This window comes from Capra hircus, chromosome 2, assembly GCF_001704415.2.
Source record: "Capra hircus breed San Clemente chromosome 2, ASM170441v1, whole genome shotgun sequence".
Classification (NCBI taxonomy): Eukaryota; Metazoa; Chordata; class Mammalia; order Artiodactyla; family Bovidae; genus Capra; species Capra hircus.
In genome coordinates, this window is record NC_030809.1 from 4,154,520 (window position 1) to 4,181,726 (window position 27,207).

At 40.7% G+C, this 27,207-nt stretch overlaps 1 protein-coding gene and 1 pseudogene across 13 annotated transcripts in view; one reads left to right on the forward strand and one right to left on the reverse strand.

Annotated features, from left to right (window-relative positions):
- EIF4G3 (eukaryotic translation initiation factor 4 gamma 3) overlaps positions 1–27,207 on the reverse strand; it is a 354,292-nt gene that overhangs the window by 31,223 nt on the left and 295,862 nt on the right. For 12 of the 13 annotated variants that reach the window (XM_018055176.1, XM_013974607.2, XM_018055170.1 and 9 more), the window contains 9 exons: positions 18,203–18,349; positions 16,597–16,833; positions 15,453–15,557; positions 13,939–14,071; positions 10,999–11,093; positions 9,039–9,132; positions 7,993–8,110; positions 6,361–6,581; positions 3,880–3,998 (listed from right to left, as the gene is read on the reverse strand). In XM_018055176.1, coding sequence (XP_017910665.1) covers positions 3,880–3,998; positions 6,361–6,581; positions 7,993–8,110; positions 9,039–9,132; positions 10,999–11,093; positions 13,939–14,071; positions 15,453–15,557; positions 16,597–16,833; positions 18,203–18,349 — 1,269 coding nt within the window. The remainder of the gene's footprint in view (positions 1–3,879; positions 3,999–6,360; positions 6,582–7,992; positions 8,111–9,038; positions 9,133–10,998; positions 11,094–13,938; positions 14,072–15,452; positions 15,558–16,596; positions 16,834–18,202; positions 18,350–27,207) is intronic. The other variant, XM_018055150.1, reaches the window with a different exon arrangement.
- Positions 16,982–17,280, forward strand: LOC102172950 (annotated as a pseudogene).

Below are 27,207 nucleotides of genomic sequence, written 5' to 3' on the forward strand. Positions count from 1 at the left end.
TGAAAACCCAACGTCATGATGTCTCTATACTCTTGCTTTTGGCCGCGCTGCCCAGCTTGCAGGATCTTAGTTTTCCAGCTAGGGCTCAAACCCTGGGTCCTAGCAGTGAAAGGGCCAAGTTCCAAACACTGAACCGTCAAGGAATTCTCTCTTTAGATTCCTTTAATACAAGTCAATCTTTTCTCTCTTCTTTGCGTTTTCATGACACTGGCACTTTTAAGACAACTGTCACGTAAAACTGTTTCTTACGTACACTTTTACCCAATCAGTCTGTCTGCTTCCAGCCCCATCTGCATCTCACGCACATTCATCGAATGCTAAGTAAGTTACCACCCATCCTTCTAGCTTCCAGAATGGTGCTGCTTTCTACAGCTTATGCTTTTTATCCTTGTGGCGTTTTACCTCCTTTTAATCCTATCATCATCATTATAAAGCCTTTCCAGGAGAGAGTAAAAATGAAAGCAAATACTCAGTGCTCAATATTATATCTGAAGTGACTGTCTTCCAATGAGAATTTAGTCACTGCGTCTGCATACTGGGCCAACTACCCATATCACGGAACTACTACTGTGGAGCTTCTAAGTTCACAGCAGTTCATAATCTTACCCTTCTCCCTAGTTTCTAATGTTTTATTTTTTGTTTTTGACCTCTAACCTGAAATGACACCTCCTAGATCCCTGTGACTGCCCAATCACTGTGACTGCCCAATCACTGGTTAGCACACCATCTAATCTTACTTCTTTGCACTGAAACACTTTCTTTTCGTAGAAGCTGCTTATTTAGTTATTACCTATTTTTAGGACAGCTTTGTCTGCATCACCCACTAGAAAATGAGCTCTGTAAAAGGCCCATAAAAACAGATTATGTTGTTCACTACATATACTACAATATTTACAAGAAGTATTCCTTACAATGGGCTTCCCTGGTTGCTCAGCTGGTAAAGAACTCGTCTGCAATGCAGGAAACTCCGGTTTGATTCCCGGTTCGGGAAGATCCTCTGGAGAAGGGATAGGCTACCCACTCCAGTATTCTTGGGCTTCCCTGGTGGCTCAGACAGTAAAGAATCTGCCTGCAACATGGGAGACCTGGGTTCAACCCCTGGGTTGGGAAGATCCTCTGGAGGAGGGCACAGCAACTCACTTCAGTATTCTTGCCTGGAGACTCCCCATGGACAGAGGAGCCTGGCAGGCTAGGGTCCATGGGGTCGCAATGAGTTGGACACAATTGAGCCAATAAAACACACGCATGCATTCCTTAATGTGGGTGACACATTTCAGGTGCTCAACATACAGACCTCACAGAGGCTAAAAACACAAGGTGTGGAGTCAGACAAATATGTTTGAACACTGATTCTGCCACTTACTTGCTATTGTGTGAGTTCAAGAATGTTACTTAATCTCTCAGCTTTGACTTCCTATCACAAGGTTACTGTGAGGACTGCATATAATATATATAAGCACTTGGCATGTTGCCAAACACAAAACAACAGCTCAATAAATACTCATTTGTAATACTGTTAACTACAGCACCTACTAAAATGTTACAGAAAATTCTTCCTTACAATGAGCTCTGCAATAAGCCTTTAGTATGACATGAAAGTGAAGGCGCTCAGTTGTGTCCAACTCTTTGTGACTCCATGGACTATAGTTTACCAGGCTTCTCCCTCCATGGGATTTTCCAGGCAAGAGTACTGGAGTGGGTTACCATTTCCTTCTCCAGGGGATCTTCCCGACCCAGGAATCGAACCCTGGTCTCCAAAAGGTAGGAAGAAAAAGTATAGCTTCTGCTCTGAAGCTGGAAGCTTGGATTTGAATCCTGAGTCTGCCATTTATCCGACAGAAATAAGTATGACCTAGAGCAAGTTACGTTACACCTTTGCACCTCAGCTTTCTTTTCTATTTTTCAATTTTATTTTACTTTTAATTAGAGGATAATTACTTTACAAAATTGTGATGGCTTCTGCCATACATCAACATGAATCAGCCACAGGTATACATATGCCCCCTTCCCATTGCACCTCTAGCTATGTTAGGGGCTTCCCTGGTGGCTCAGACAGTTTAAAAAGCTGTGCTGCCAATTTATAAGGAATCTAACAAATCACAATATATGAAGTCTGTTCTTTGGATTATTCCAGCTAGTGTTCTTATTTTTGCTGCATTTTCAAGAGGTTCTGAAAAGTACTCTAACTTGCTCATGAGCAAAATCTTCCTATTTCTAAATTTTGGACAATTTCAGTAAGCTTTTACCGAAGCAAAAGTAGTTAATATATCCGACAAATAATTTTAACAGATAAGCCTTTGATGATCCCAGATCCCTAAACCAGGTCCCATTATATGATCTCTCCTAAGAAGCACAAGCTGGAATCAAGATTGCTGCAAGAAATATCAATAACCTCAGATATGCAGATGACACCACCCTTATGGCAGAAAGTGAAGAGGAACTAAAAAGCCTCTTGATAAGAATGAAAGAGGAGAGTGAAAAAGTTGGCCTAAAGCTCAACATTCAGAAAACAAAGATCATGGCATCTGGTCCCATCACTTCATGGGAAACAGATGGGGAAACAGTGGAAACAGTGTCAGACTTTATTTTTTTGGGCTCCAAAATCACTGCAGATGGTGACTGCAGCCATGAAATTAAAAGACGCATACTCCTTGGAAGCAAAGTTATGACCAACCTAGATAGCATGTTGAAAAGCAGAGACATTACTTTGCCAACAAAGGTCCGTCTAGTCAAGGCTATGGTTTTTCCAGTAGTCATGTATGGATGTGAGAGTTGGACTGTGAAGAAAGCTGAGTGCTGAAGAATTGATGCTTTTGAACTGTGATGTTGGAGAAGACTCTTGAGAGTCCCTTGGACTGGAAGGAGATCCAACCAGCCCATTCTAAAGGAGATCAGCCCTGGGTGTTCTTTGGAAGGACTGATGCTAAAGCTGAAACTCCAGTACTTTGGCCACCTCATGCAAAGAGTTGACTCACTGGAAAAAGACTGATGCTGGGATGGATTGAGGGTAGAGGAAAAGGGGACGATGGAGGATGAGATGGCTGGATAGCACCAACGACTCGATGGACGTGAGTCTGAGTGAACTCCGGGAGATGGTGATGGACAGGGAGGCCTGGCGTGCTGCAATTCATGGGGTCACAAAGAGTCAGACAGGACTGAGTGACTGAAGTGAACTGAAGATCCTACAGGTCTCCTAGCATTTATTTTAACTACAATTGAACACTTTGTGGACTTTATCTGTTCATGATCTATCTCTAACTTAAGACTACAAGGCTCATGAAATCAGGCAGTATGTGTACCTTACTCACTGCTATCTTAAAATGAAGATCAAGGAGAAGATTAAGGTTAAAGAATGGCAAGCTGAAAGCTACATCTTGAAATGTTTCACTCAGGCTGTCTGACCCTGGCACATTACTCTTTTGTGCCTCAGTTTTTCCACTTACGAAGTAAAGAAAAATAATGTCAGCTGTACTTTAAAGTTATTGTGAGAATGTTGATAAAATGACAGGTAATATAAGGAGCCAGGAATTCCTCATAATGATAATGTGTTGTTTTTGTTCATTAACATCAAAGTAAATTTGATTATTCTGCAGTGGGGATGGATACCCGCTCTCCCTCTCTGCCAGTTATCTTGTGAACTACAGTTATCACTATAAAAGAGCATACTCGGTAGGAATGCATCAATTCCAGAATTGAACTGAATGTATCAATTCAGTTGTGCAAACTGAATTGTGCAGGGCTGGGATTACTCACTCTAGGTCTCATCAGTTCACAATAACTGATCTAGACCAGAACCAAGTTACACTGTCCCCTGTGAAGTTACACTGCCCCCTATCACAGGCCTTTCTGTGCTGTGGCTTTCTAAAAATTTTTGTTTACCTTAAAATCATTAATGTGGAGAAACTCATCAATGATAGATTTGGACTTCCTCTCCATCTCTTCCTCTGACAATGCAGGCTTGTCAGAGGCTGATGTTGCTGGAATTTCTGGTTTCGTCACTAGTGAGGATAAAAAAGTGAGAAAGGAAAAATGACAAAAATTATCATTAAAATGGTAGAATTATGGTTGATAATATTTGTGTGTTGTTACATTGTTTTGTTTTTAGTAAAGGCATTAAAACAGATACCAATTTGACAAAGCAAGCCACCTAAAAGTGGAATACAGAAACATTATTTTAGAATACACACATACTAAATAACTTCATAATCCACAACAGCTACAAGGGATTGAGATATTGATAAATTTTTATAATTAGCACTTTTTTGTTGCTTTTTTTTAAAAAAATCAAGGTATGGTTGATTTACAGAATATTATTTACAGTATTATATTAGCTTCAGGTACACAACACAGTGATGGAACACTTTTCTAGAGTATACTGCATTTACTTTCTGTATTTTTATTGCTCTCCACTGCTTCAAATATGGAGGGCACACGAGGCCCGCTCAGTCGCACAGGCGTGCACAGAGCTACAGCCACACTGGCTTTGGCAGTTGCTTGAATACGCCATGGTTCCACCGACGAATACTTTGTTCATGATGCTCCTCCTGTATGGAATGCTCTATCTCTGCCCCTCGCATATCCCTCCCTGCAAACCTGTTTTAACTCCTCTTTCCTTCAGACCCAAGGGAAGCCTTCTCTAACATCCCCCTGTGTCTGTTAAGTAAGTACTCTCTTACAACTATGTTTCTTTCATAGCATTTTTCTCATTTTGTACTTCTATACTGTTGTGGTCCATGTGAGGGTTGGAAAAGAATTTCCAGACATGAGGCAGGAGAGGAGAATAATTTATTAGAGCGGGAGACGCTGTTAGAACAGCAGGCCAGCTCAAGAAGAACTGACCTTGAACAGTGGTCCTTAGTCCACTTTTTACCCAGGGTACAAGGAGTGGGCTAGGGGGTCTGGTGGGTCATTTGCTGATTGGATGAGGCACGTATCCTTGGTGGGGGAAGAGTAAGGCAGATAACTTCTCCCTATGGGGTAGGAGGGGAGACAGGCGATACTGTTCAGGAGGACCTAAAATCTGTTAGTAGTTACACCACGGGGGAGGGAAGGACACTAAGGGTCTGGTTTTTCCGTTCCTGCATCCCGAGACCTTCCTTGGTTTTATCTGCTCTTTCGATCCTTGGGTCACCACATGTGTCATCTTTCATGGGGTTATCTGATAAACTTCTCGACCCAGGAGACAGAAGACCAAGAGCAGGGACTGGTGCCCAGAAGTCACGAGGTGCTCAGGTGCATGCGGCAAATGAACAAATGACCCAGACAGTAAACGTGCAGAGGGCAGCTGTGCTACAGCGGCCAGTACACGCCAGGCGTTTCTCATACCCTATCTTGTTAGGCTCCCAAACCACCCAGCATGCAGAAGGAGGCCACACGTCCTTAAAACTGAAAGATCTCAAGTCCTCATCAGTCGGGAAAAGATATTTCAATTTGCCTGTGAAATCCATTTAGAAACTACAGTAAAGAGACATAATTTAAATAGTGAAACAAAACTGAAAGCTAGGAAAATGTTATAAAACAACCAGCATTACTTCAGGATTAAGATTTAAAACTTTTTCATCACTGTCATTATCATCATTAAGACATCTAATACCTTTTTGCAAACTTTGTATTTCCCAAGTAATGTTCCAAGTATTTACATGTATTATCACTTTTAACCTTCACAATAACTCTACAGAATTAGTACACTTATTATCCCCATATATGAGATGATGAAACTGAAAATCAGATAGGTGAAACACATGAGGAAGTTTTTAGAGCACTACCTGAGTTGGTCCTCTAAGCACAAACATGCTCAACATGTACGAAACCCACAGAGGTTCCAAGATGAAGGTAATGAAAGGCCATCTGATACTTTCTCTTTGGTTTGCCCTGTGGTGGCGCAACCGTTTCGGGATTTTCATACATGTGAGGGGCTGTACAAAGGATACCTTGGAGAAGGGAGGCTACCACCCACTCCAGTATTCTGGCCTAGAGAATTCCATGGACTGTATAGTCCATGGGGCTGCAGAGTCAGACAGGACTGAGCTTTCACTTTTCACAAAGGATACACACCCTAATGCACATGGGGGTACAATTTAGGGACCTTGGGAGAAATTCATATTGCTCAAGATACAGCAAAAGGACCTCATCTTCATTGCTTTTAATAGTGAAAGGGGAAAATTTACAAACTGGTGAATCACAGGATAGAGAACCGTAAGATTAGGAAGATACCCTCTAACTTTTAAAGCACTGGCTTGTGTGCTGTTAACATGTATTGATTCTGAAAATCTACTAGGGCACAAAGTCTCCTTGTCCTTTTCGCCGCCCAAATTTAAGGCCCCAGTCTTCATCTGTCTCTGTTTACACAGAGCCCCTCACCTGGCTCCCGGGTCCTGCTCCGCTCCGCCTCAGCGCTGCTCCGCTCCACGTCCATGCCTCCTGTGAGCTGCTTCACGGTCTCCAGCATCTCCCTCCGCTGCTCCTCCTGAGACTGATTGTCTAACAGGTCTTTACTGCTGCCGCCCCTCATGAAAGTGTTCGGCCGAGCTGCTGCAGACGGGAGGGGCTTGTCATTCTTCTCCCTGCCCGTGCTTCCACGACTTAAAAGACAAAACAACACTTCTCAAAATAAAGACCACCTCCATTCCATGTTCAAATTATAAAACAACACCAAGATGTTCTAAAAGTATGCAGGAAAACTTTTCACAGATAACTTTAGATGTATGAGGCACCAATTACATGCCAAAGTGTATTTACATAAACAAATAAAATCAGTGCTTTAATGAGATTAAGATGTGCTTTAGCTTTTCCTTAAATGTTAAAGGGATACCACTTGAAAATTTTAAATGCCAATGGCAATTCCTTGTTTAAATTTTAAAAAATCTTTTAAGAAGAAAGACAGTGATGAGTGTTTGAGCTAAGTGAGCGAAAGGGAAACAAGAGTACCAAAATAATATGGTTTTATTGTCTTACAAACTTGACAATGATATTTATTCAGAAATTTCAAATACATGGAAAATATCTGAGGACCAAGTCATGGAAAATTTTTGAACAGCCCAAATCACACACTACTTTCATTTTTGGAGAGAATCTTCCTGTCTTCCTACTCTTCTCTCAGACAATTCTAACCAGCGGGGCAAATAGGTCCTCAGCCCAAGAGAGATCAGCAACGGTAAATTTAAAATGAGAAAAGGAAGACCTAGAGGCAAGGCAATGGTCTAATCACTATGCAGGAACAGACACAGTCCTCAAAAAGCACAGCCTTCGGGGGACATTTATAGCAGGGCAAAGAGCCACAAACACCTCAGTAGCACAGCTGATGCTCAGTGACAATCTAAGTTATTGTTTAAAAGTTCACCAGTGCTGCATTTTGTTTCAGAAGCCAAAGGAATAGTAATACAGCTTAGAAAACCCACCTAGTCACATTAATTTATAATAATAAAAAGCAGAAGTTTGCGAGGTTAAAGAAACTGTCCCAAAGGCGCTTACATCCAAACATTTCATTCTGTCACTATCCTACAGGTTCTCATCCACTCTCTGTAAACTAGCCAATGGAACACCTGACTGTACGAATCCTACAAACATGGAAGGAGAAAGACAGCAGAATACAGAGTAGTGAAAAATAAAAGCCAAGCTCAAATGCAACTGCAAGAGCAGTGTGACAGAGAAACACACGGGTGGGCGGTCGGGCCCTTCCACGCAGCTTGAGGGCCGCAGCTGAGGGCGCTGGTTGCTCTGGAGCACCTGCACCTCGCCTCGGGGAGCCCTGACACAAGCTCCCGGGGCTCCTCGGCCGCACCTGGCTTTCTGAGCAGAGCAAGCTACTGCATATCCCTTCCACCTCATCTGAACACTCTAACTTCCTTATCTTGGAGGAAATCAACTTTACTGATGAAACGAATCTACCCATAGGGATTATCATCAGAGAGAGAGAGTGTCTTGTGTCAGACAGACAACCAGCCAGCCAGCCTGACAAGCAGGTCAATTTTTATTAATGTGCAGACTGCTTACCTAGTTAAGGTCCGCCGGGAATCAAACTCCAGAGGTGTGGATGATGCAGACCCTGAAGGTGCTGGAGGTTGCAAAGCAGAGAATCTGTTTAAACTGGAAGCACTTGATCTTAAGGCATCTATAGATATTAAGGAGTGAGAAAAAGACACAAATCACATGACTAAAATGCAGCTTCTAATTGATCTGCCTTCGTGGGGAAGGGCCTGAGGCTAGGCATTTCTAACGAGCCTAACCAGCTGATGCCAATCTCCTAGTCCGCAGACCATACGCTTAGAAGCACAGTGTTAGAAGGATTTTGTAGGTAAAAAAGAATTTAGAAATATTTATTCATTACAACTATTTGCTCCTTTAAACATATAACTAAATTATCCTAAGTAGGGCATGGGAATGGTAAATAGGGGAAGAAAGAAGGCAAGGGAAACCAAAAGAAAATACTTCACTTAAAAAATGCTGTGATGTCACTTACGTAAATGTATGGATGTGAGTCTAAGTGAATAATTTAATTTAAAAGAAAAAAGGTCAAAATTATGTAATAGAAGGGAAATATGGGAAGGAGGTTAACAATGAAGTTTAAATTGTTATGATCTAAGTAAGTAAGTCCTAAAGTCAAATCTCTCAAAATCTACTTCTGACACAGATTTGGAAAAAATATTTTAATCTAATTCTTTTTTCTTTCACAACACCCTAAAGTTAAATGCTTCTGGGTAATAATATTATTTTTCTCAGCAATATGAGTTTCCATTTTAATTTGGAGTCCCTGTAACTTTTCTAATTATATTGAATCTGTAAAAAGCAAAGAAAAAAACCAAAGGAATCAAACAGATTAAAGTTTTAAGTAGTCTTTGAATTTAAAAAAAAAGAGACAACTTGTTTTAAACATTCAAAATACCTAAGGATCCATACTGAGGAGGAAAGCCTCAATTATGTTAAGAGTGGGACACCAATAAATCTAGGCTTGATTAGTTTATAGATCTTGCGCTAAAACGTACGCTTGTGAAACGACTGCAGAACGCCAGCTTCCGGAGAAAAGAACTCTCCACACTTACCGGTCTCACTCGCCTTTGCTCCACCACTGCTGCCTTTTCCCCAGCTGCCCAACTGCGCTTTAGGTACCAGCTGAATTTTCTCATCAATTGTGGGCTGCAAAGTAAGGGATCACAAGTCAACAGTAGGAACTATTCTAGAAGAATAGTTTATCTTCTCTTTTTTTCCCCCAGTGCAATAAAATCAATTTCAGCAACAAAATTTTGCTTGGAATGCCCATATACAAAACATAAGCTGGAACTGTTCCCATTAAACTGGGATTCCTCTGGCCCTGGAAGAACTCTTTGGAATCCAGTGTCCACCAATACAGCTGGAAACCACTGGCCTGGAGAATGTATTCAGATCCTCAAAGATGGTATGCCAATCTGCTAAGCAGTTTCTAATGATGTCCCTCTTACAATGCCCAGGGATTTTAAAGTGGGAAAAAAAAAAAAGGAATATACAAATATTACAAAATTAACTCATTAATCTTTTCAAGTGACTGTTAGGAAACAGGTCAAAAGACCCAAAGATTTCACATTTTAGCAAAGCCTAAAATAGGTTGGGGCAGGGAAGGAGAGGTGAGATAGGTGCATGGTTCAGTAACGGCGAACAAGAGAAAAGAGAGGAACATGTTAGATGGACAGTTAGAGTGCCTGATCGCTCTCAGACTTAACTCTCCCAGCACAACTTCAGTACAAATGCACAGAGTACCTCATAAAATCCACACCACCACACAAACGCTGAAAGGCAGATCCTCATAAGAAAGGTGCCACTACGTTCTGACAGTGCTGCTTGCTGCATGTAGTTAACAGTGAATCTCCTTAATGGTTTTGAGCTTCTAGTATTTATATAGAGTACCAACAGTATAACTAACTGAATACACACATTTATTTTAATTTATATATTTATAAAAATATTAAGGAAATGATGTTGTAGGCTTAATACCAACAATTCCTTTTTATAGCGCCCATGCACAGAAACAATATTTTAAAACACAGACAAATGATTTTAGTTAAAACTGTCTCTTGCTGGAAATGGAAGCGGATGAGAATCAAGTTGTATTCAGCAATGAAATTCCTTCTTTGGGACATAAACAACTGGAAGAATGTACCAGAGTCTTAGAAAACAGGATCCTAGCTGATACATCAAGAGAGATCCAGAGAGGGAATGCTTCATCCTGAAGCAATGCTTGGACAAAACTGTAAGGACGCAAACAACACAGCTCATCTTCTATTTGATATCTTCACTGTGAGCTTTAGACTGTCTTTAGTATCCTCCTGGCAGGCTGCTAATTTCACATCTATGGAAAGTGTATGACGAGTGAGGATCAAACCACACTTGCAAGTGGTCTGCAAAACCCAGTGGGCTGTGGAAGTTTCCACTTTTACAAAATGTAATTCCACTTTCTCTATGTTCTCCAGGGTTCTCTTTACTCTACATATAGTGATCAACTTCTACTGCTGAAAACATATGCCAGGAGAAAATTCTTTCCTCTTACTGCCCATGGACTCTCAAGACAAGGAAGTGAAGTGAAGTGATGGTCCAGTAAATCTTTATTACAGAATAATTTCTGGTAGGTCATTCATTCCTTTCATGGTCAAACTTAAAAAGGCACTTTCTCCTTCCTTAGAGCTAAGGATACAATGCATAAAAGCTTACAATTTACTATGGCTTCTCAAGAACTTTTGTTACCATCTCTCTTATACTAAGTATCTCATACCTTTAAGAATTAACCTAGTCAATTTAATAAGCCTTAGTAAATAATCTAGTCCTTCTTAGTTAACACTCATACAAATAGAAAGGACTAATTCCAGGACAACTAGGTAAGAATACGCTTACTAAGGCTGCCCTGCAGAAATGCATCTGCAATAAAACACAACTACCCGGTAAAATGTGTAATATGGCTATTTCACGTGAGAAGTAATTTTGAGAGTTATGTTTTTGAGACTATTTGAAGTTGTTCTTAAACGTCACACTCACCTTCGTGATTTTCAGAAATTTTGAGGGGTCCAATACCCGACTATTCTTGGCCCCTTGAACAGTGTTCCACCCACCTTCATCCACTCTCTGGACACCTGCAGGAAAAACAGAGTGAGCCAGACTCTCATCTGTCTCAAATCAGTTTGACAATGAAAGGGTGAACAACCTTTTCAACTCAGCAGCTCCAATCAAAACCCAGGAAAAAGACAAAAGAAACTGTGAAAGAATTGCTGACAGTCTCCTTACCACCCACAACATGAAAAGTTCAAGTAGAAGCTCTCTACTGGTATTCATCTCTCATAAAACATTACTGACCTGGCAGAAACCAACTCATAGAAATGAACAAGGATTTAGTGCTAGACTAATCCTCCCTAAGGGAGGGCCAAATCTAATGCGTATAGAGTTAATGATGAGAATACTTTGGGAGAAATAAGATGGAAATAATTTATTCCAAAGTTTATTTCACTTAATGATGTTATAAGACACACTATGGTTTGATCATTCCCTTAAAACCTGCTTCTCCAAACTTTCAGGCCCTGAGAGGCAGAAAACCGTGACTCCTCTTTCTCACACGTTGCACTTGTCAGCAAATCTTGTCAGTTCAATCTTTTCAATATATTCAGCATCTAGCCCTCTTCTAACCACTACTAACACTACAAATTTGGTTAAGCCAACAATAAGCCTCAACTGGTATAAAAACATCATTACTGGCTTCCTGCTTTCATCCTCACCATTTATCATCATGGCAGCTAGTGTGGCTCTAGTAAATTATGAGTCAGGTCTTGTCACTTCTTTGCTCAAAATGCTTCTGTTGTCTATTTCATTGTGAGAATAAGACAGACTCCTTATAAATGGTTTATCTGCTCTAAGTAATCTGGCCCCTGCCTCTCAGACCCCATCTCCTACCACTCTCCCCCCATAACCTTTGCTCTAGCCACACTGACCTTTTTGCTGATGCTTGAAAAGGCTGCTTCAGGGCATTTGTACTTACTATCTCCTTTTCCTAAAACCCACTTCCCCAGATAGGCACATGAATTAACTCCTTCCCTTACTTCATTCAGTCTTTGCTCAAACAACACCAACTTAAATAGGCTTCCCAATCTTCCTAATATAGAACTGCAACCTCTCTACTCATCAAACCTTGCATTCCTACTCCTTCTCTGTTTTAGTTTTTCTATAGAACATATCTGACAAACTTACATATTTAAGTATTTGTTCCCCTCTGTTCCTCCTAAGATGTGAGCTGCAGGAAGTAATGGACTTTGTCTCTCTTGTTATGTGACAAGCACTCAATAAATATTTACTGAATGAAAGACCACCAAACTGTCTGTCTAAAAGCTTTTTCAATCCTCACATGCTTCTTGATTTTCTCTTTGCTAAGTGATACTAATGGTCATGAACACGCTTGATTATTCCTTGCTCCTGGGGAATGGAAAGCACACTCTCTTCCCTGGTGGAGTCATCTCTCAGAACTTACTGAGTATACAGTGTCTCTGATAAATACCAGATCATAGCTGTTGAATATTTAGTCAATGTCAGTTGCTATGCTGAACACTTTGCCTATCTCATTTCAGCCTCACACAAATCCTAGGTACTATTATTCGATCAATTTTATAGATTAAGTGACTTGCGCAAGGTCACGGAGCTAGGATGCAGGAGAGCTGAAACTCACACCAAGACAGTCTGGCTCGAGTCTACGCCCTCAACCTTTATACTAATATGACCTGTTCACCATCTGAGCACGTCATAGCACAGTGGACAAAATGAGCGTTCCCATTTGGATGTCATCTCAGAAGAAACAATCTTATAAGAAAAACGATCATTTCCTTTCCTTTCTGGAAAAAGTTTCCTTTCAATGTTCCTAAACTGAGTCAACAGAATTTTCTATTTTCTCAGGTGTAAAATGCTTACTATTTCACCTTTTTTTCTTTTCTTCCTTTTTATTTTTATCACTACCAAGTTTTAACCTCCTTCCACATAGGATTTCAACTGAGAACAGTGTTTCTGAGTTTGGTATACCCTTTGATTCATCGTGTGACAAGCAATGTGGTCACTGCTGTTCAGTTGCTAAGTTGTGTCTGACTCGGTGTGAACCCATGGACTTACACTGCGCTAGGCCTCCCTGTCCTTCACTATCTCCCAGAGTTTGCTCAAACCCATGCCCATTGAGTTGGTGATGCCATCCAGCCATCCCATCCTCTGCCGCCCCCTTCCCCTCCTGCCCTCAGTCACTCCCAGCATCGATGTCTTCTCCAGGGAGCAGCAGACCCCTTTTATTGACATGTATCCAGCCCATCATCAAGCCTTTGCTCAAAAGCACGCGGCGGCTCCTCAGTGTCAGCTCAAGCCCAAGTTCCTGATTTGGGTCCACTCTTCTCGGATTTTTTCAATCCTTCTCAACACTAAAATTTTACTCTAATCAGGCTTACAGTATTTATTTACTTTAGTTTCATGACTATAATTTTTCCATCCCTTCCAAATATTGGCCATCTACCAGTGCACAGTTCAAGTGCCCCTTTCTTCCAGGTTGCTATCCTGCCTGTTCTCAATTTTAACAGCCTGAGTGGAGAATACATTTCATAACTGATAGTATCTTCCGTTTGCTTGAAAACATTCCCTTTATTAGTTCTGGCTTCCAGAGGGAAGGAGCTGTATCTTCTACTTCTTTTCATATCCCTCACCTATACTGAGTATATAGAAGATGCTCAATAAAGTCTTGTTGATTGCTGACTTTGGAGTAATCAAAGGAATAATATGTACTTCCCACATTCTCTGTTTTTACACAACCAGTCTCCAGGTGATGCTGTTTCACTTACCACTCACCATTCTGTTCTTTGGGTCAGTCTTTCTGCTCTCATCTCACATCTGAGTATAAAATTCTTACCATATCCATCCCTCAAGCCCCTGAGTTCCCTAGCGCCCGGTAGACCAACCCCTCACCTGGTCGTCTCTTCTCTTTGGTCATGAGTTGCTGGACCTTCCTCTGCTCTTCCTGTTCTTCTATTTTAGCTTCTTTGTGAATCTGTTCAATAGTTTTAGGCCCCTGATCTGCTCGTCGTGATACCCAATTACACTATAAAAGGAGAAAACCAGGATGTCAGCCAGATAACTAAAAATAGAAAGGAAACTTCAGAAAAATCGGTTTCTTCCTTTCACTGCTAGAAAGGCATAGCATACACGTAAACCTGGCGCTACAGCAGGCTCAGCCACCTCACAGATGGCTCTGTGTGCAGTTCAGATGCAGTGCTGAACACTGAAATCTGCCTCAGCCACTGAGTCACTCTATACAGAAGCCAACGGATAGAAATACAGAGTGAAAGAATGGCCCAACTATCTACCTACCTACCTATCTAGCCACCTATCTGTACATTTTATCATTTCGTACTTTCCAAAGGAGAGAGAAGAGGAATCAAGAAAGATCAGGCCTTCTGGCCTTGACACTGTCGGATATATTGCTACTCAGTTCACATCACACTCCGCTGGGGTTCTAAATCGAGGATGACTAGCATTTTCCTTCCTCGCATATGGAGGTTGTGGTATCTATACAAAATGCTCTAAGCTCTAGCTCTAGTTATCCTCTCCACTAAGGGTAAGAATTCTCCCATTCCTTCCCTTCTGTGCTATAGTTTCAATATCTGATACAAATATGAGTGACTGAAGGAAGAGGCGGAGCAATTTCTAACATTTACTTATATTAGTTTGAGGCAAGAATGGCAAATAGATTTAAATCGCATTCAAAATTCTGATCAACTGGAAGTGACTTTGCTAATAAGGATCCTGAGGTCACGTCTCAGCTTAGTAAGATGAAGAGCCATCGTCAATGCTGCCTGGTCTGAGGGCAGGGCAGGGCACCGAGGGGGACCTATATTCACTTCCTCTAGCTTAGGGTCAGTGGCAGTGTATTTCCTCTTGGAGCTGAAACAGGTGGTAGTGGTAAAAACTATACTTAGCATGACAAAGGAGGGAAAAAAAGCAGCAGAACAAGAGGGTATACAGGAAAAACAACAGAGAGGAAAACATCTACATCTCCTGTGAGCTGGGCACATACATAACCACTGAATCTTTGTAACACACCTGCAAGGCAGACAATGTCACCACTTCAGAGATTAAAATGTAAGGCTTGGGGAAGAGAAACACATTTATTTTGAAGATGAGAATTCTTGATTATTTAGCATGCTAAGATTAAATTAAATGACCACAGTTTGCATTCAGAATGGCTGGTTTAAAAACTGCAAAGTGGTCTGATCACCAGAATAAAGAGAAGAAATAAGTTACAGACAGGCAGGTATATATGCTCTTTGTCCTTCCACACAGCTCTCTCGTCACAGTTTGTCGATCCATGTTCTGAGTCATGCGGCAAAAGCATTACGCCATTACACATATAAATCCTACGACATCCTCCCCAAGCCAATCCTGAAAAGAGACTGAAGAGGTAGGTTGATTTTTCTACTTACCAGCCTTAGATCTATTACATCCTGAAGCATGAATCGAATCCTAGATGAGGTTTTTCTTTCTTTCACAATTTTCTCCATCTGATTAAAATACTGGTCCATACGTGGCTGCAAGATACAAAATCACTGGTATTCCTGGCTGAGGAATTCAAATGTTGTTTTTATCACACAGAATTTTAAGACAGCATAGGAATACAACTTTTGGCCAAAAGGAATTGTGGTAGAATTTTTAATTGAACATGACACCCAAAATAAAAGCTACACATTCCCGGCGGCAGGCCATGGCCATATGACTAAATATAGGCCAACAGAATATAAATGGAAATGTTCTACTGCATCCCCTTGGACCCTTAAGAGAGAGATGGCTGTGCCCTTTGCCCTTTTCTAACCTTCTTGGCTATGATGTCAAGAAGTACTCCAGGGCTACACCTTAGGGATGACAAAAGGTTACACTGGAGGAACTGAAATTTTTTGTCATCTCTTAGCCAGCCACCAGGCCAGCCTTAGAATTTTTACTCCTGAACTTCATTTACATGAGTGAGAAATAAACCTCAGTCTTACATACACACTGATATTCGGGGTTTTCTGTCACAGCCAAACATAACCCTAGCTGATTCCTATGTTATAAAACATTTCTGACATTATTTCTTTGATGCGTTTCTAATTTCCCTACCCCTTATTTGGACAGTACCATGTTATGTTTGAATTATAATATTTTTAATGATTTCTTATATTATGGTTAGATAGCCCTGTCATTAATTAGAGCATAAACTTGAGAAAGTTACTAGGTCTTCATTCTTGTCTTGCTGTCAGTTCTGGCTCTTGATAGCTTCCCCCTCACCCCCAAATTTCTGTCCACAGAAATGTATTGCTATTCATATATATATGAAGGGCCTGTAAAATAAAGGACATGGGACAAATAATCTCAATTCATGACCTGGCTTTTAAATTCTTTTGGACCCTCTTCACTTCTGACTTTAATGAAAACGTGGTAAGGAGCACCATGGCCCAACACTGACAGTGAGAAGGACGAAAGAAAAGCAAGCAGCCTTGGCTGCTAGGATAAGATGGAGACCTGTGTTGACAGCCAACTTCTGCAGCTGACAAAGAGTCCCTGCAGGAGGCTTCTGAGATTTGGGGGTCGTACCTTTGCTTTCTCAAAGTCCAGGTCTTTGCCAATTGTGGTGAGCAGGCGACACAGACACTCGAGGGATTCTTCATCGTGGTTCTTCAGCAGCTTCACCACACAGTCATGCATGATGGCTTCAGTCAGCATTTTGAGCTTAAAGAGTTCGCCAATGAACTTGATGTTGCCAATGGATCTCCGCCGGGCTTTATCTTTAGCTTCTTCCAGTTCATCATGAAGCCTTGTCCTCTCCTCTGGCTATTGCATAAGGAAGAATAACAGAATCCTGATGATGAAGATTGTACTACTCAAAAGATGCTAAAAACATACATGTGACTGGTGTTGCCTATGTGCTCGTTCAGTGCAGACCTGGCAAGTCTCCTATGAAGCGGCAGCTAGGGAGACTATGGAGCTCGGCATTGCTGATGAAAAGCTCAAGGAAGGAGTCAAAACCAAGAAAAACAATCATACTAATTTGAAGGTGGAGGGGCAGGATGGTTCAGAGGTGCCGTTTAACATTAAGAGGCATACACCACTTAGTACCCTAATAAAAGCCTATTGTGAATGACAGGGTTTGTCAGTGAGGCAGATCAATTCTGATCTGATGGGCAGCCAATCAGTGAAAAAGACACACCTGAACAGTTGGAAGTGGAGGATGAGGATACAACTGTTGTGTTCCAACAGCAGATAGTAGGTGTCTACTAAATAGGGAACCCCTAGAATTCTGTTCCTCCAGACCAAAAAGACACTCTCTGTTAGAAAATCACAATTTGGTTCCACCACATCCTGACTGCTAGACTGTAGTTTCTCTACTTTTTCATTTTCTCCTTTCTCATTCCCTTACTATACATAAAGTAACTGATGTATATGCACACGCATAGTGCACTTAAAAAAAAACGACAGGGCCGATGGTATGTTTTGACTGACACCAAATGAAGATGGGATGGGGAAAAATACTGGTCTGGTGAAAACATCCCCTTTATCTCCATTTGGGGCATACTCATCAACTCTTATCTTTATACTCCAGTATATTATTTTGTTTTCATTGTCTAACAAAAATAGAACCACATAAAAATTCTTGCACTCCTTGATTGGAGGATTTTAATGTTTTTCATTTACCATTGTAAAACCAGTGACAACTTTATAACTTTTTTGTATGTAGCTGTTACACGTAGGGCAATCTCTGTTTAAGTAAGGATAAATTACTCTAAAAGAAGAAATGATCCTATATAATTTTCCCTTCAAGTCAAGTGTCTTGTTGTTTAAATAAACTTCTTGTTTAAATTAAGGGTCAGGTAGACCCTTTGAAGTTCTGACAGTTAACCACAGACCTATTCAGAAAATAAAACTATACCCACAAGTTCACATCCATTTCAGGAGATTGCTGGAATTCAGTAATCTCTCTGAAGTCTAGGTTCTGAATCCCTGTCTTAGAAGGTTGAGTTGTTTTAACATGTGGCGCTGAAAGGAATAAAGCTTTCCTCTAAACATCAATACAGTATAGCTCCACCTGAAGAAAAGGCCACAGGCGCCTACTGAAGTAGCAGGACGATGAGGTAGCCGGATTCGTGAAAATTCTGGTAACACTCAAAGCGCACAAGCACAGTTTTTCTGTGAAAACACTTACAGCACTGGCAGCCTCGAGTTCTTTCTGCTTCTTCTCAAAGACATCATCATCGGCTTTATCTTTTTCAAATTCCTTCTGGCAACGGTTCAGTAGTAGCTTCCGGAAGTTCACTGTGTTACCAGGCTTGTCTGCCATGGGTACTTTCAGCTGCATCCAGATGGGAAAATGCAAATGTGGCAAGATTACTTAAAGAAATCCAATGATTCTCTCAAAATATCTATTTTCTTTATTGTGCAAAATAATGCTGACCGAACCACAGGTAAGCATTCTACAAAAGATACACGATTTAGCTTTAGGCATTTCATGTTTTCAATGGTTAAGGAGCTTTAAATTTTATACAGAAATAACACACATTCCTCTCATATAAGTGTGCCGCATCCTCTATGGCTGGTTGTGCCTCTAGCTGACTTTGAAATCCTTGTAATACTATTAAACTATGACTCTGCACTCCTCTAGACCTTTTTAACTGTCAAAGGTTATTATTTTTGTTTTTCAAACTACTACAGTAGGTACTTTGGTTTCAAGAATGAAACCAATAAAAATGAAATGAAGCAGGGGAGAATTTCATGGCCGTAGGAAAACTGCTGGAGGTGAGATCCTTATTCTAGAAAGATGCAGAAGTGTGTGTGTGTGAGGGTCACGTTTCAGAATATTTGAGACATCTTTTCCCAAGGGGGATGTCACAACACTGTAATGCTAGTATCTGACTTGTCTACCGATACACTATGTTTACTGATTATTTCTTATGTGCCAAAAGAAAATACTAGTTCTCTATGAGTTGTCTAACAAATGTCCATCTTAGACACATTCTTCTGATACACAGAAAGACTCAGGACAGGGAAGGGGCCGGCTGGAGGCAAGATGCTTGTAAGATGTCCATACAAACCCAATGACAATTGTTTTCTAGTAACTGCAATAGCTTCACCTTCAAGGTTACTTGTAACTAAATACAGAGACATTCTTATTCAGAATATAAAGAAAGTGAACCAGCATAGTGATTGACTATAAGATTCTATTTTACAGACAAAATCCCGAGTACCATTTTGAACAGCCATGGCAATATGGAAAAATGATTTTCCTAGAATCACAAAGTGGCTCCCAAAGTCCTGAAATAAGTCTTTGTCCTACATTCAGTGGGAGAAGTTAATAAAAAACGGGATGCCTTGTATTTATATTCACAGAAGAGTCAGCAACCAGGATGGACTTTTAGACAGCTGCTGATCAAGGCTGCATGGATAGAAACTCGAGGACTACGATGCCACAGCTTATCTGTGCTAGAGCTGACAGCACACTCTCCAGCACATTCCCAGTGAGACACGAAGACCGTTCAACAAGGCCAGCTCTTACCAACCAGAGCCCAATGTTTCATTCCACCTTTTTTTAACTTAGAGGAGAAGAACATCAAACATGGATTCTTTTTAGACAATCACAGGAAAGCTAACATGTCCTTATGCCCACGTTCAGGCCATACAAATACAAGTGACAACAGGTTATGTCAAAGTCAGGCCCATTCTATGATCACACAGGAGGGTAGGTTTTTAATTTATGTGTACTTTTTTGGCTTTGCAGAACCTTAGGTGCAGCATGCCAGACATTTAGTTGTGGCATGTGAGATCTAGTTTCCCAAGCAGGGATCAATCCCAGCTTTCCTGCACTGGGAGCACAGAGGGCTGGACCACCAGGGAAGTTCTGAGAGCAGGTGCTTAATTAGCCTTAAAGAAACGAAACATGAGGGCAAAGGGTTTTCAAAGCAGAAGCCAAAAGGAGACTCGATCTTTGACTATCTACAACCCAGAATATAAAGTAGCAGCATATCTGAGAGGTTCTATGTAATAGAGCACCTGGCATGATGTTAGGTTCCAGAACAAAGCAAAGGTTCTAAAATTCAGCAGTTACATTAAATTTGCTACTGTACAGGAACTCAAATAAACACATCAAGAGGTTTTTGCCAACTTCTTAGCATATTCACCACTGTCTATATAAACACTAAGGACATTATAGACTGATAGGATAAAAATCATCTGGGCACAATTTATCGGCCTTAAAAAGATTTTCCCTGAATTATGGATTTACTATGTAGAAGATGGGAAAAATGTGGATAATGTGAACATTCAAGCCACTGTCTTAGTGAGAGGGACCAGAACTAAAATGAGTCAGAAAGGTCAAATAAATACAACTTGTGTGTTTTATTTACAGGAAGGAACAAGTAGAAATGACATAAAGCAAGGGAGAATTTCCCTACACAAAATGTAGTGAAGGATTTCCTTTTTATACCTTTTATGTAGAGAAGGCTATACTGAAAAGATTCGCTCACGTGATTTTCTTTTTTTTTTTTGCTTGATTTTAAATGAAGGCAATTCTTTTAACCCAAATTCATTCATCATCCAAACAAGGGAGGCACAATCCCTGTGTCTAACCCGAGTGCAGCTTTAGGCATCCAATTTATTAGTAAAATTTAAGAGAAATCTATATTGTAAAAACATAAACATCAAAGGAAGTGTTTAAGTTAGTTCATAAAGCAATTAGGGAGAGAACCACAAAAGGCAAGAGAATATCTGCTATCCCAAAATGGTGGTCATGCAACAGTTCACATGTACAGGCAATAAAGAACCTGTGACTGTTGTATATGCTTGTTAGCTATGTCCACACAGGAAGTATTAAAATGGAACAATCAGCAGAATGACCACAGACCTGCAAGCACATTTGTCTCTAAATGAATGAAGGTCTGGCTACACAACACCCTAAAGACTTGTTTTGGTTAACAGGGGCTGTGGAAATATGGAAATAGGCCAGGGAGGATACGGCCCGAGAACTGTGATGCACGGTAATCTTCTTCTTGAGAGATGTTAAATTCAACAGAATTACGAAATTATGATAGTATTAAGTTGACTTGTGTTGTCAGGGGACACCTGACTGGTCAGGAGACTCAGTAAACTTGGTTAGCGAGAACATGAGGAGTGAATGTCTTAGTCTGCTAGGGCTGCTATAATGAAACGCCACAGACTGGGCGGCTTAAACAACGGATGTTTATTTCTCACAGTTCTGGAGGTCGGAAAGTCCAAGATCAAGGTGCAGGCGGATCTGGTTCCTGGTGAAGGACGCTCTTCTTCGGATGTCTGCTGTGCAGACATCTGCCTTCTCCTCTATCCTCATGTGGTGGAAAAGAAATTCTAGTACCTCTTTCTGTTTATTAAAGGCACTAATTTCCATCATGGGAGATCCATCCTTATGACCTCAACTAAAGCTAATTACCTCTCAAAGGCCCCATCTCCTAACACCATCACACAGAGAGTTGGGCTTCAACCTACAAATTGGGGGAGAGATAAACATTCAGTTCCTAACAGGAGAAGAGGTAGATGCTTGAAGATGTGATCGTGGATAATACCAAAAATGAAAGGCGACATGCCACAGTGAGAAGATGCTCTCTCTCAGACAACTACAATTTCATTGAACAGTAGTCTAGAATTAAAACTAAGATGCTAAGTGCTTCAGATGGGTTGTTTCGGAGATGATTCCTTAGAAAGTGAGGGAGTCATGGGGAATATTTTATACCAAGACTGCTTGGTAAGCTAGATTTGCTGGAGGGCACCTACCTTTTAATTTAATCACATGCCACTGCACTACTGTAAACTAACGGTGTCCATCTCATCGCAGTGAGACCTGGCCACATGCCAGTTAGCCAGCAACCTCGGATATGAATGCTGTCAGCATCAGGTAGCCGTTTTCTTCAAGCAACAGGATTTGTACTGCTAATGCATTTGTTAGTATGGACGGTAAATACTTCTCCTTAAAAGGATCAAACTCCCTGAAAATCACCAAGGGCTGTCAGTTGTGTATTAGTTAAGTCCAACAGGAGACTAGAAAACAGGACAAGTCCTGGCCTTGCTTATTAGCATGCTCAGGATTTTCAGGACTGTCCCAGAACATAAAAGATGCTAGTGGTAATCCATGGCCCAGTAGCTATTTTGCTTAAAGTATGTTCTGGTCGGCAGTAAAGTATCTGGAATGACTAGTATAATATAAACAAGTGGTATGCCCAAACTAACTCTAAAATGTGAAGTGAAGAGCAATAAATCAATTGTTCAACAGTAACTCCTGGGTCTACAGTGATATACTATCATTTATCAGTGGTGATGTCCTGACCTTAGTAAATTCCCAACTAAAAATGAACTTAACATGACCTGTATGTACAATAAACACATCTACCAAAACGTGTTCTATTAGATACATTCGAAGAGGTATACAGCATTTAGGGATGTCCACAAGACTGAAAAGGGAGTGGTCAAGTTATGAAAGGGTAAGCCATTTCTCATCAATCTTCCCTTCAGTGGCACATTAAAGTGGCAACATTAAAAGTCTTGGATCTGGTATAACAGGACACAGAATGCAAAAATTTACCCACAGTGCCATTCTTTACAGCTGAGGTCTGCATGCCTGCCACAGCAGAGATTAAAAGTAACAAAAGCACGGTCTTAAGGTGCAAAATAAACTCAAGTTATACTTTCATTCATGCATTTATTCATTCACTCAAAACATATGTCTGAGGGTCTATTATGCACCAGAAACCATTTCAGGTGCTAGGAATTTAGCAGTGCCCCACTCTTAGGAACTTAGGCTCAAAAGGAGTTCCAAGTTGGGGATTTTCTTTAAATTCTGATTAAAATGAAACAGTGCAATAGATAGGACTAATAATCCAATTTAAAATTTTATTTAAGCATAGATTTAGATACAGGATAGCAATTTCTAGTGTTTGCCCTTCTTTATTTGCCACTCAACTCAGATGTCCTCGGGGCTTCCCTGGTGGCTCAGAGGGTAAAACGTCTGCCTGCAATGTGGGCAGTCTCCTGTTGGACTTAACTAATACCCAGGTTCGATCCCTGGGTCAGGAAGATCCCCTGGAATGAAATGGCAACCCACTCCAGCACTCTTGCCTGGAAAATCCCATGGACAGAGAAGCCTGGTAGGCTACAGTCCATGGAGTTACAAAGAGTGGGACACGATGAGCGACTTCACTTTCATTTTCCCTTTCAGATGTTCTCCTCCTAAGAGAAGCACTGAGTTCTAGTTAAATGCCCCGCAGTCTGTGAAGGGGGCTTCCCTGGTGGCTGAGATGGTAAAGAACCCGACTGCAGTGCAGGAGACCAGGGTTCCACTCCTGGAATGGGAATATCCCCTGAAGGAGAAACTGGCAACTCACACCAGTAGTCTTGCCTGGAAAATTCCAAGGACAGAGAAGCCTGGCAGGCTACAGTTTGGGAAGGAGGTCTTGCGGATCTCTGCGGTCATTCCTACTTGAACCAGAAGCAGCAGCAACATACTCTAGAGGCCCAGGTTACTACCACTTATGATGTCTTTAAGTCTTATGTGCCAGAGGTTTCACTTAGCAGAGCCTGGCAAAGGCTGCATAGAAATCTAAACAAGTGTGTCTGTGTACACAATAAATATGGTGTGAAGTGAAGTGAAAGTTGCTCAGTTGTATCCGACTCTTTGTGACCCCATGGACTATACAGTCCATGGAATTCTCCAGGCCAGAACACTGGAGTAGGTAGCCTTTCCCTTCTCCAGGGGATCTTCCCAACCCAGGGATTGAACCTAGGTCTCCCACATTGCAGGCGGATTCTTCACCGGCTGATATGCGGAGCCAACTGGTAAAGCCAAAACTATTATATCAATTTCCTCTGTAAATCTAAAGAATTCCTTTTCAGAAAGCCTACCTACCACCCCTTAGAATGCCAAGGAAAACTGACACACAACTGTATTCTCAAGCCCTCCCCTAGGCAAGAACTGCAAAGTGGCTTATGGAGGTGTGTGATCAAAGTGAATGACAAAGAGGCAGAAAAAAGGCTTAAAAACTGCTCTGAGGACATTCCCTCCCAGTCCAGTGGTTAGGACTCCACACTTTCACTGCTGAGGGTGAGGGTTCGATCCCTGGTCAGGGAACTGAGACCCCAACAAGCTGTGCAGTGTGGTCAACAAAACAAAAACAAAACAACCCTGTTCTGAACAATGACAATAAGTATTCTCTTAAATCTTAAAATCTCAACAATCTAGACCAAGTTTCTCATCCTTGACACTAGGAATGTTTTGGGTTGGACAACCCTTTGTTGTAGGTGGCTGTCTTGTGTACTGTAGGATGTTCAGGAGCATCCTGGGCCTTTATGCACTAACATGCTAGTAGTCATAACCAAAAATGTCTCCATTTATTGCCTGAGGTCAGAAAAAAAACCAACCCTGAGACTTTAAAATCAGAGATCTAAGTCTCTAAGCTTGTTGTTCAGTAGCTAAGTTGTGTCTAACTCTTTATGATCCCATGGACTGCAGCACACCAGGCTTCCTTGTCCTTCACCATCTGCCAGAGTTTGCTCAAACTCATGTGCATTGAGTCATGGATGCCATCCAACCACCTCACCCTCTGTCACTGCCTTCTTGTCCTGCCTTCTTCAGTCTTTCCCAGCATCAGGGCCTTTTCTAATGATTTGGCTCTTCACATTAGGTGGCCAAAGTATTGGAGCTTGACCTTCAGCATCAGCCCTTCCAATAAATATTCAGGGTTGATGTCCTTTATGATTGACTGGTTTGATCTCCTTGTCCTCCAAGGGACTCTCAAGAGTCTTCTCCAGCACCACAATTCAAAAGCATCAATTCTTTGGTACTCAGACTTTATAGTCCAATTCTTCCCTGGTAGCTCAATGGTGAAGAATCCACCTGCCATGCAGGCAAGCCGGTTTTGATCCCTGGGTGGGGAAGATTTTCTGGAGGCGGAAATGGCAACCCACTTCAATATTCTTGCTTGGGAAATTCCATGAACAGAGAAGCGTGGCGGACTGCCGTCCATGGGGTTTCAAAGAGTCAAGACACGACTGAGTGACTAACACTTTCACTGGCTCTTGTTCTAACTAGGGTTCTATCATTTAACATTGGAAACCTCCATATGTATAAAATCCCTATTTAGGCAATTTTCCAACTTCCACAAAATGTTTTAAAATAGGAATAATAAAATGGTTGTGAGGATTGTTATCAGTTAGATGTAACACATCCTCCCAAAATACTGCTATGATTCCTACTACTCTTTACTACTATTATTTAGAAACATGACTGTGTGGGCAATTATAACTAGATTCCAATACTTCAAATTCATGATGATCCATGCAAGTGGCCTGAGTCTATACATTCTTACGACTATGAACCAGGCCAAAGATCTTACAATTTGACCTGCAGATGTGTCTCAGTAAAACCTACAGATAATGAAAGTGAAGCTACTGAAATAACTGAAAGAATATAATGGATAGAAAAAGAATACCCCCCTGGGTAATATCTTAATTTTTAAATTCACTCTTCATTTTCTCTCATTCTGTTGGAGGAACTGTTTCTCAAACTAACAATTATGTTAAAAACAAAACAAGTAGCACTTGTGGTGAAGAAGGACTGGAAAATGTTGCACAGAGCAAATCCTTCTTGTTTGATTTCACAAGAAGCATTATAATAGGAAGCCAAAACTTAAAGCAAAAAAATCTGCTTAAGCTGGCCTTAGTGAAACATACACTGTCATTTCAATTTTGGACAACACTGCTCATGGATGCCATCTGAAAATAATCAGCTTAACTCCACTTCTTCCTTTATAAAGTATAAAATAAAAGAGCACACACTCAAGGAGTCATCACTCAAGTTTGCTAAAACTTAGTATCTTGATATATGTACCTTCATCTTTCATTTTTAAGAAACTAAATATTCAATTTAAGGGCCCTGAGTGTTAAAAAAATTTTTTTCACTCTACTGCTTGCTCTTCTTCTTTTCAAAGTTTAGCTTTAAGAACACTGAAGCCTCCCAGAGCTTCACTTAAATGCTTTCAAAGCACTACCACTTTCCAGCCTTCACAGTTAATCCCACTATCCTGTATTTTTATAATAACCACTTTCTTGCTTTTCTTTGTTTTACCATCCCGATATGCATTTCCAAATCCCGCATTTGTTTTTGAACTTTAAATAAACAAACAATATAACATATACTCTCGGGTCTGGCTTCTTCTGCTAAAGCTTTTTCTTGTTACAGCCATGTACACTCAGTTGTAGTTTGGTTTGACTGTCCTAGTGCGAACAGGCAACAATTCATCCATTTTACTGTTTATAGGCAGTTTCAAGTTTTTATTCATTATGAATAATGACAAACATTTTCATATGCTTCCTGGCCCATCAGAAATGTATGTTTATCTGTTGCATATATTCTTAAGAATGGAAATGCTGGTTATAGCAAAAAAAAAAAAAACAAAAAACACAACAACTCCAGGTTTTGTAGATGATGCTAAACTCTTTTCCAAAGTGGAAAAAAAAAAAAAAAAAAACCTCCAGGTTTTGTAGATGATGCTAAACTCTTTTCCAAAGTGACTGTTACAATTTACATTCCTACTGGCCCTGTTTGACAGTTCTGGGTGCTTCACCTATCTGCAAACATCTGGTAAATTTAGCAATCTGGTATTACTGCATGGTTTTATCTGATATTTTTTTTTCATATTTATTGGTCATTTGGATAACCTCTCTAGTGAAATATTTAAGTCTTGTTGTCTATTTAAAAATTAAGCTATTTTCTTACTAATGTAAGTTTTTTCAATACTTTTTTAATTATTGGAGGAAAACTGTTTTACGGTCTTGTGTTGGTTTCTGCATGCAACACAAATCAGTCATAACTGTATGTGCATATATCCTTCATGCGCCTCCCTCTGCCAACGCCCTCCTCACCCCCCGGGTCATCAGGCTGGGCTCCCTGGGTCAGCTGTTTCACATATGGTGTATACGTGTCAATGCTACTTTCTCGATTGGTGTGTCCTTTATTGGATTTTTATGCTGCAATTATCTTCTCCTAACATGTGGCTTGCATTTTTACTTAATGGTGACATCTTTTCATGAAAAATGCTAATTTTAATGTAGTTTGATTTACCAACATTTTCTTTTGTATATGGTGACTTTTGTGTCCTAAGAAACTTGCAGACAAATTATTGTTTCTTTTTAATA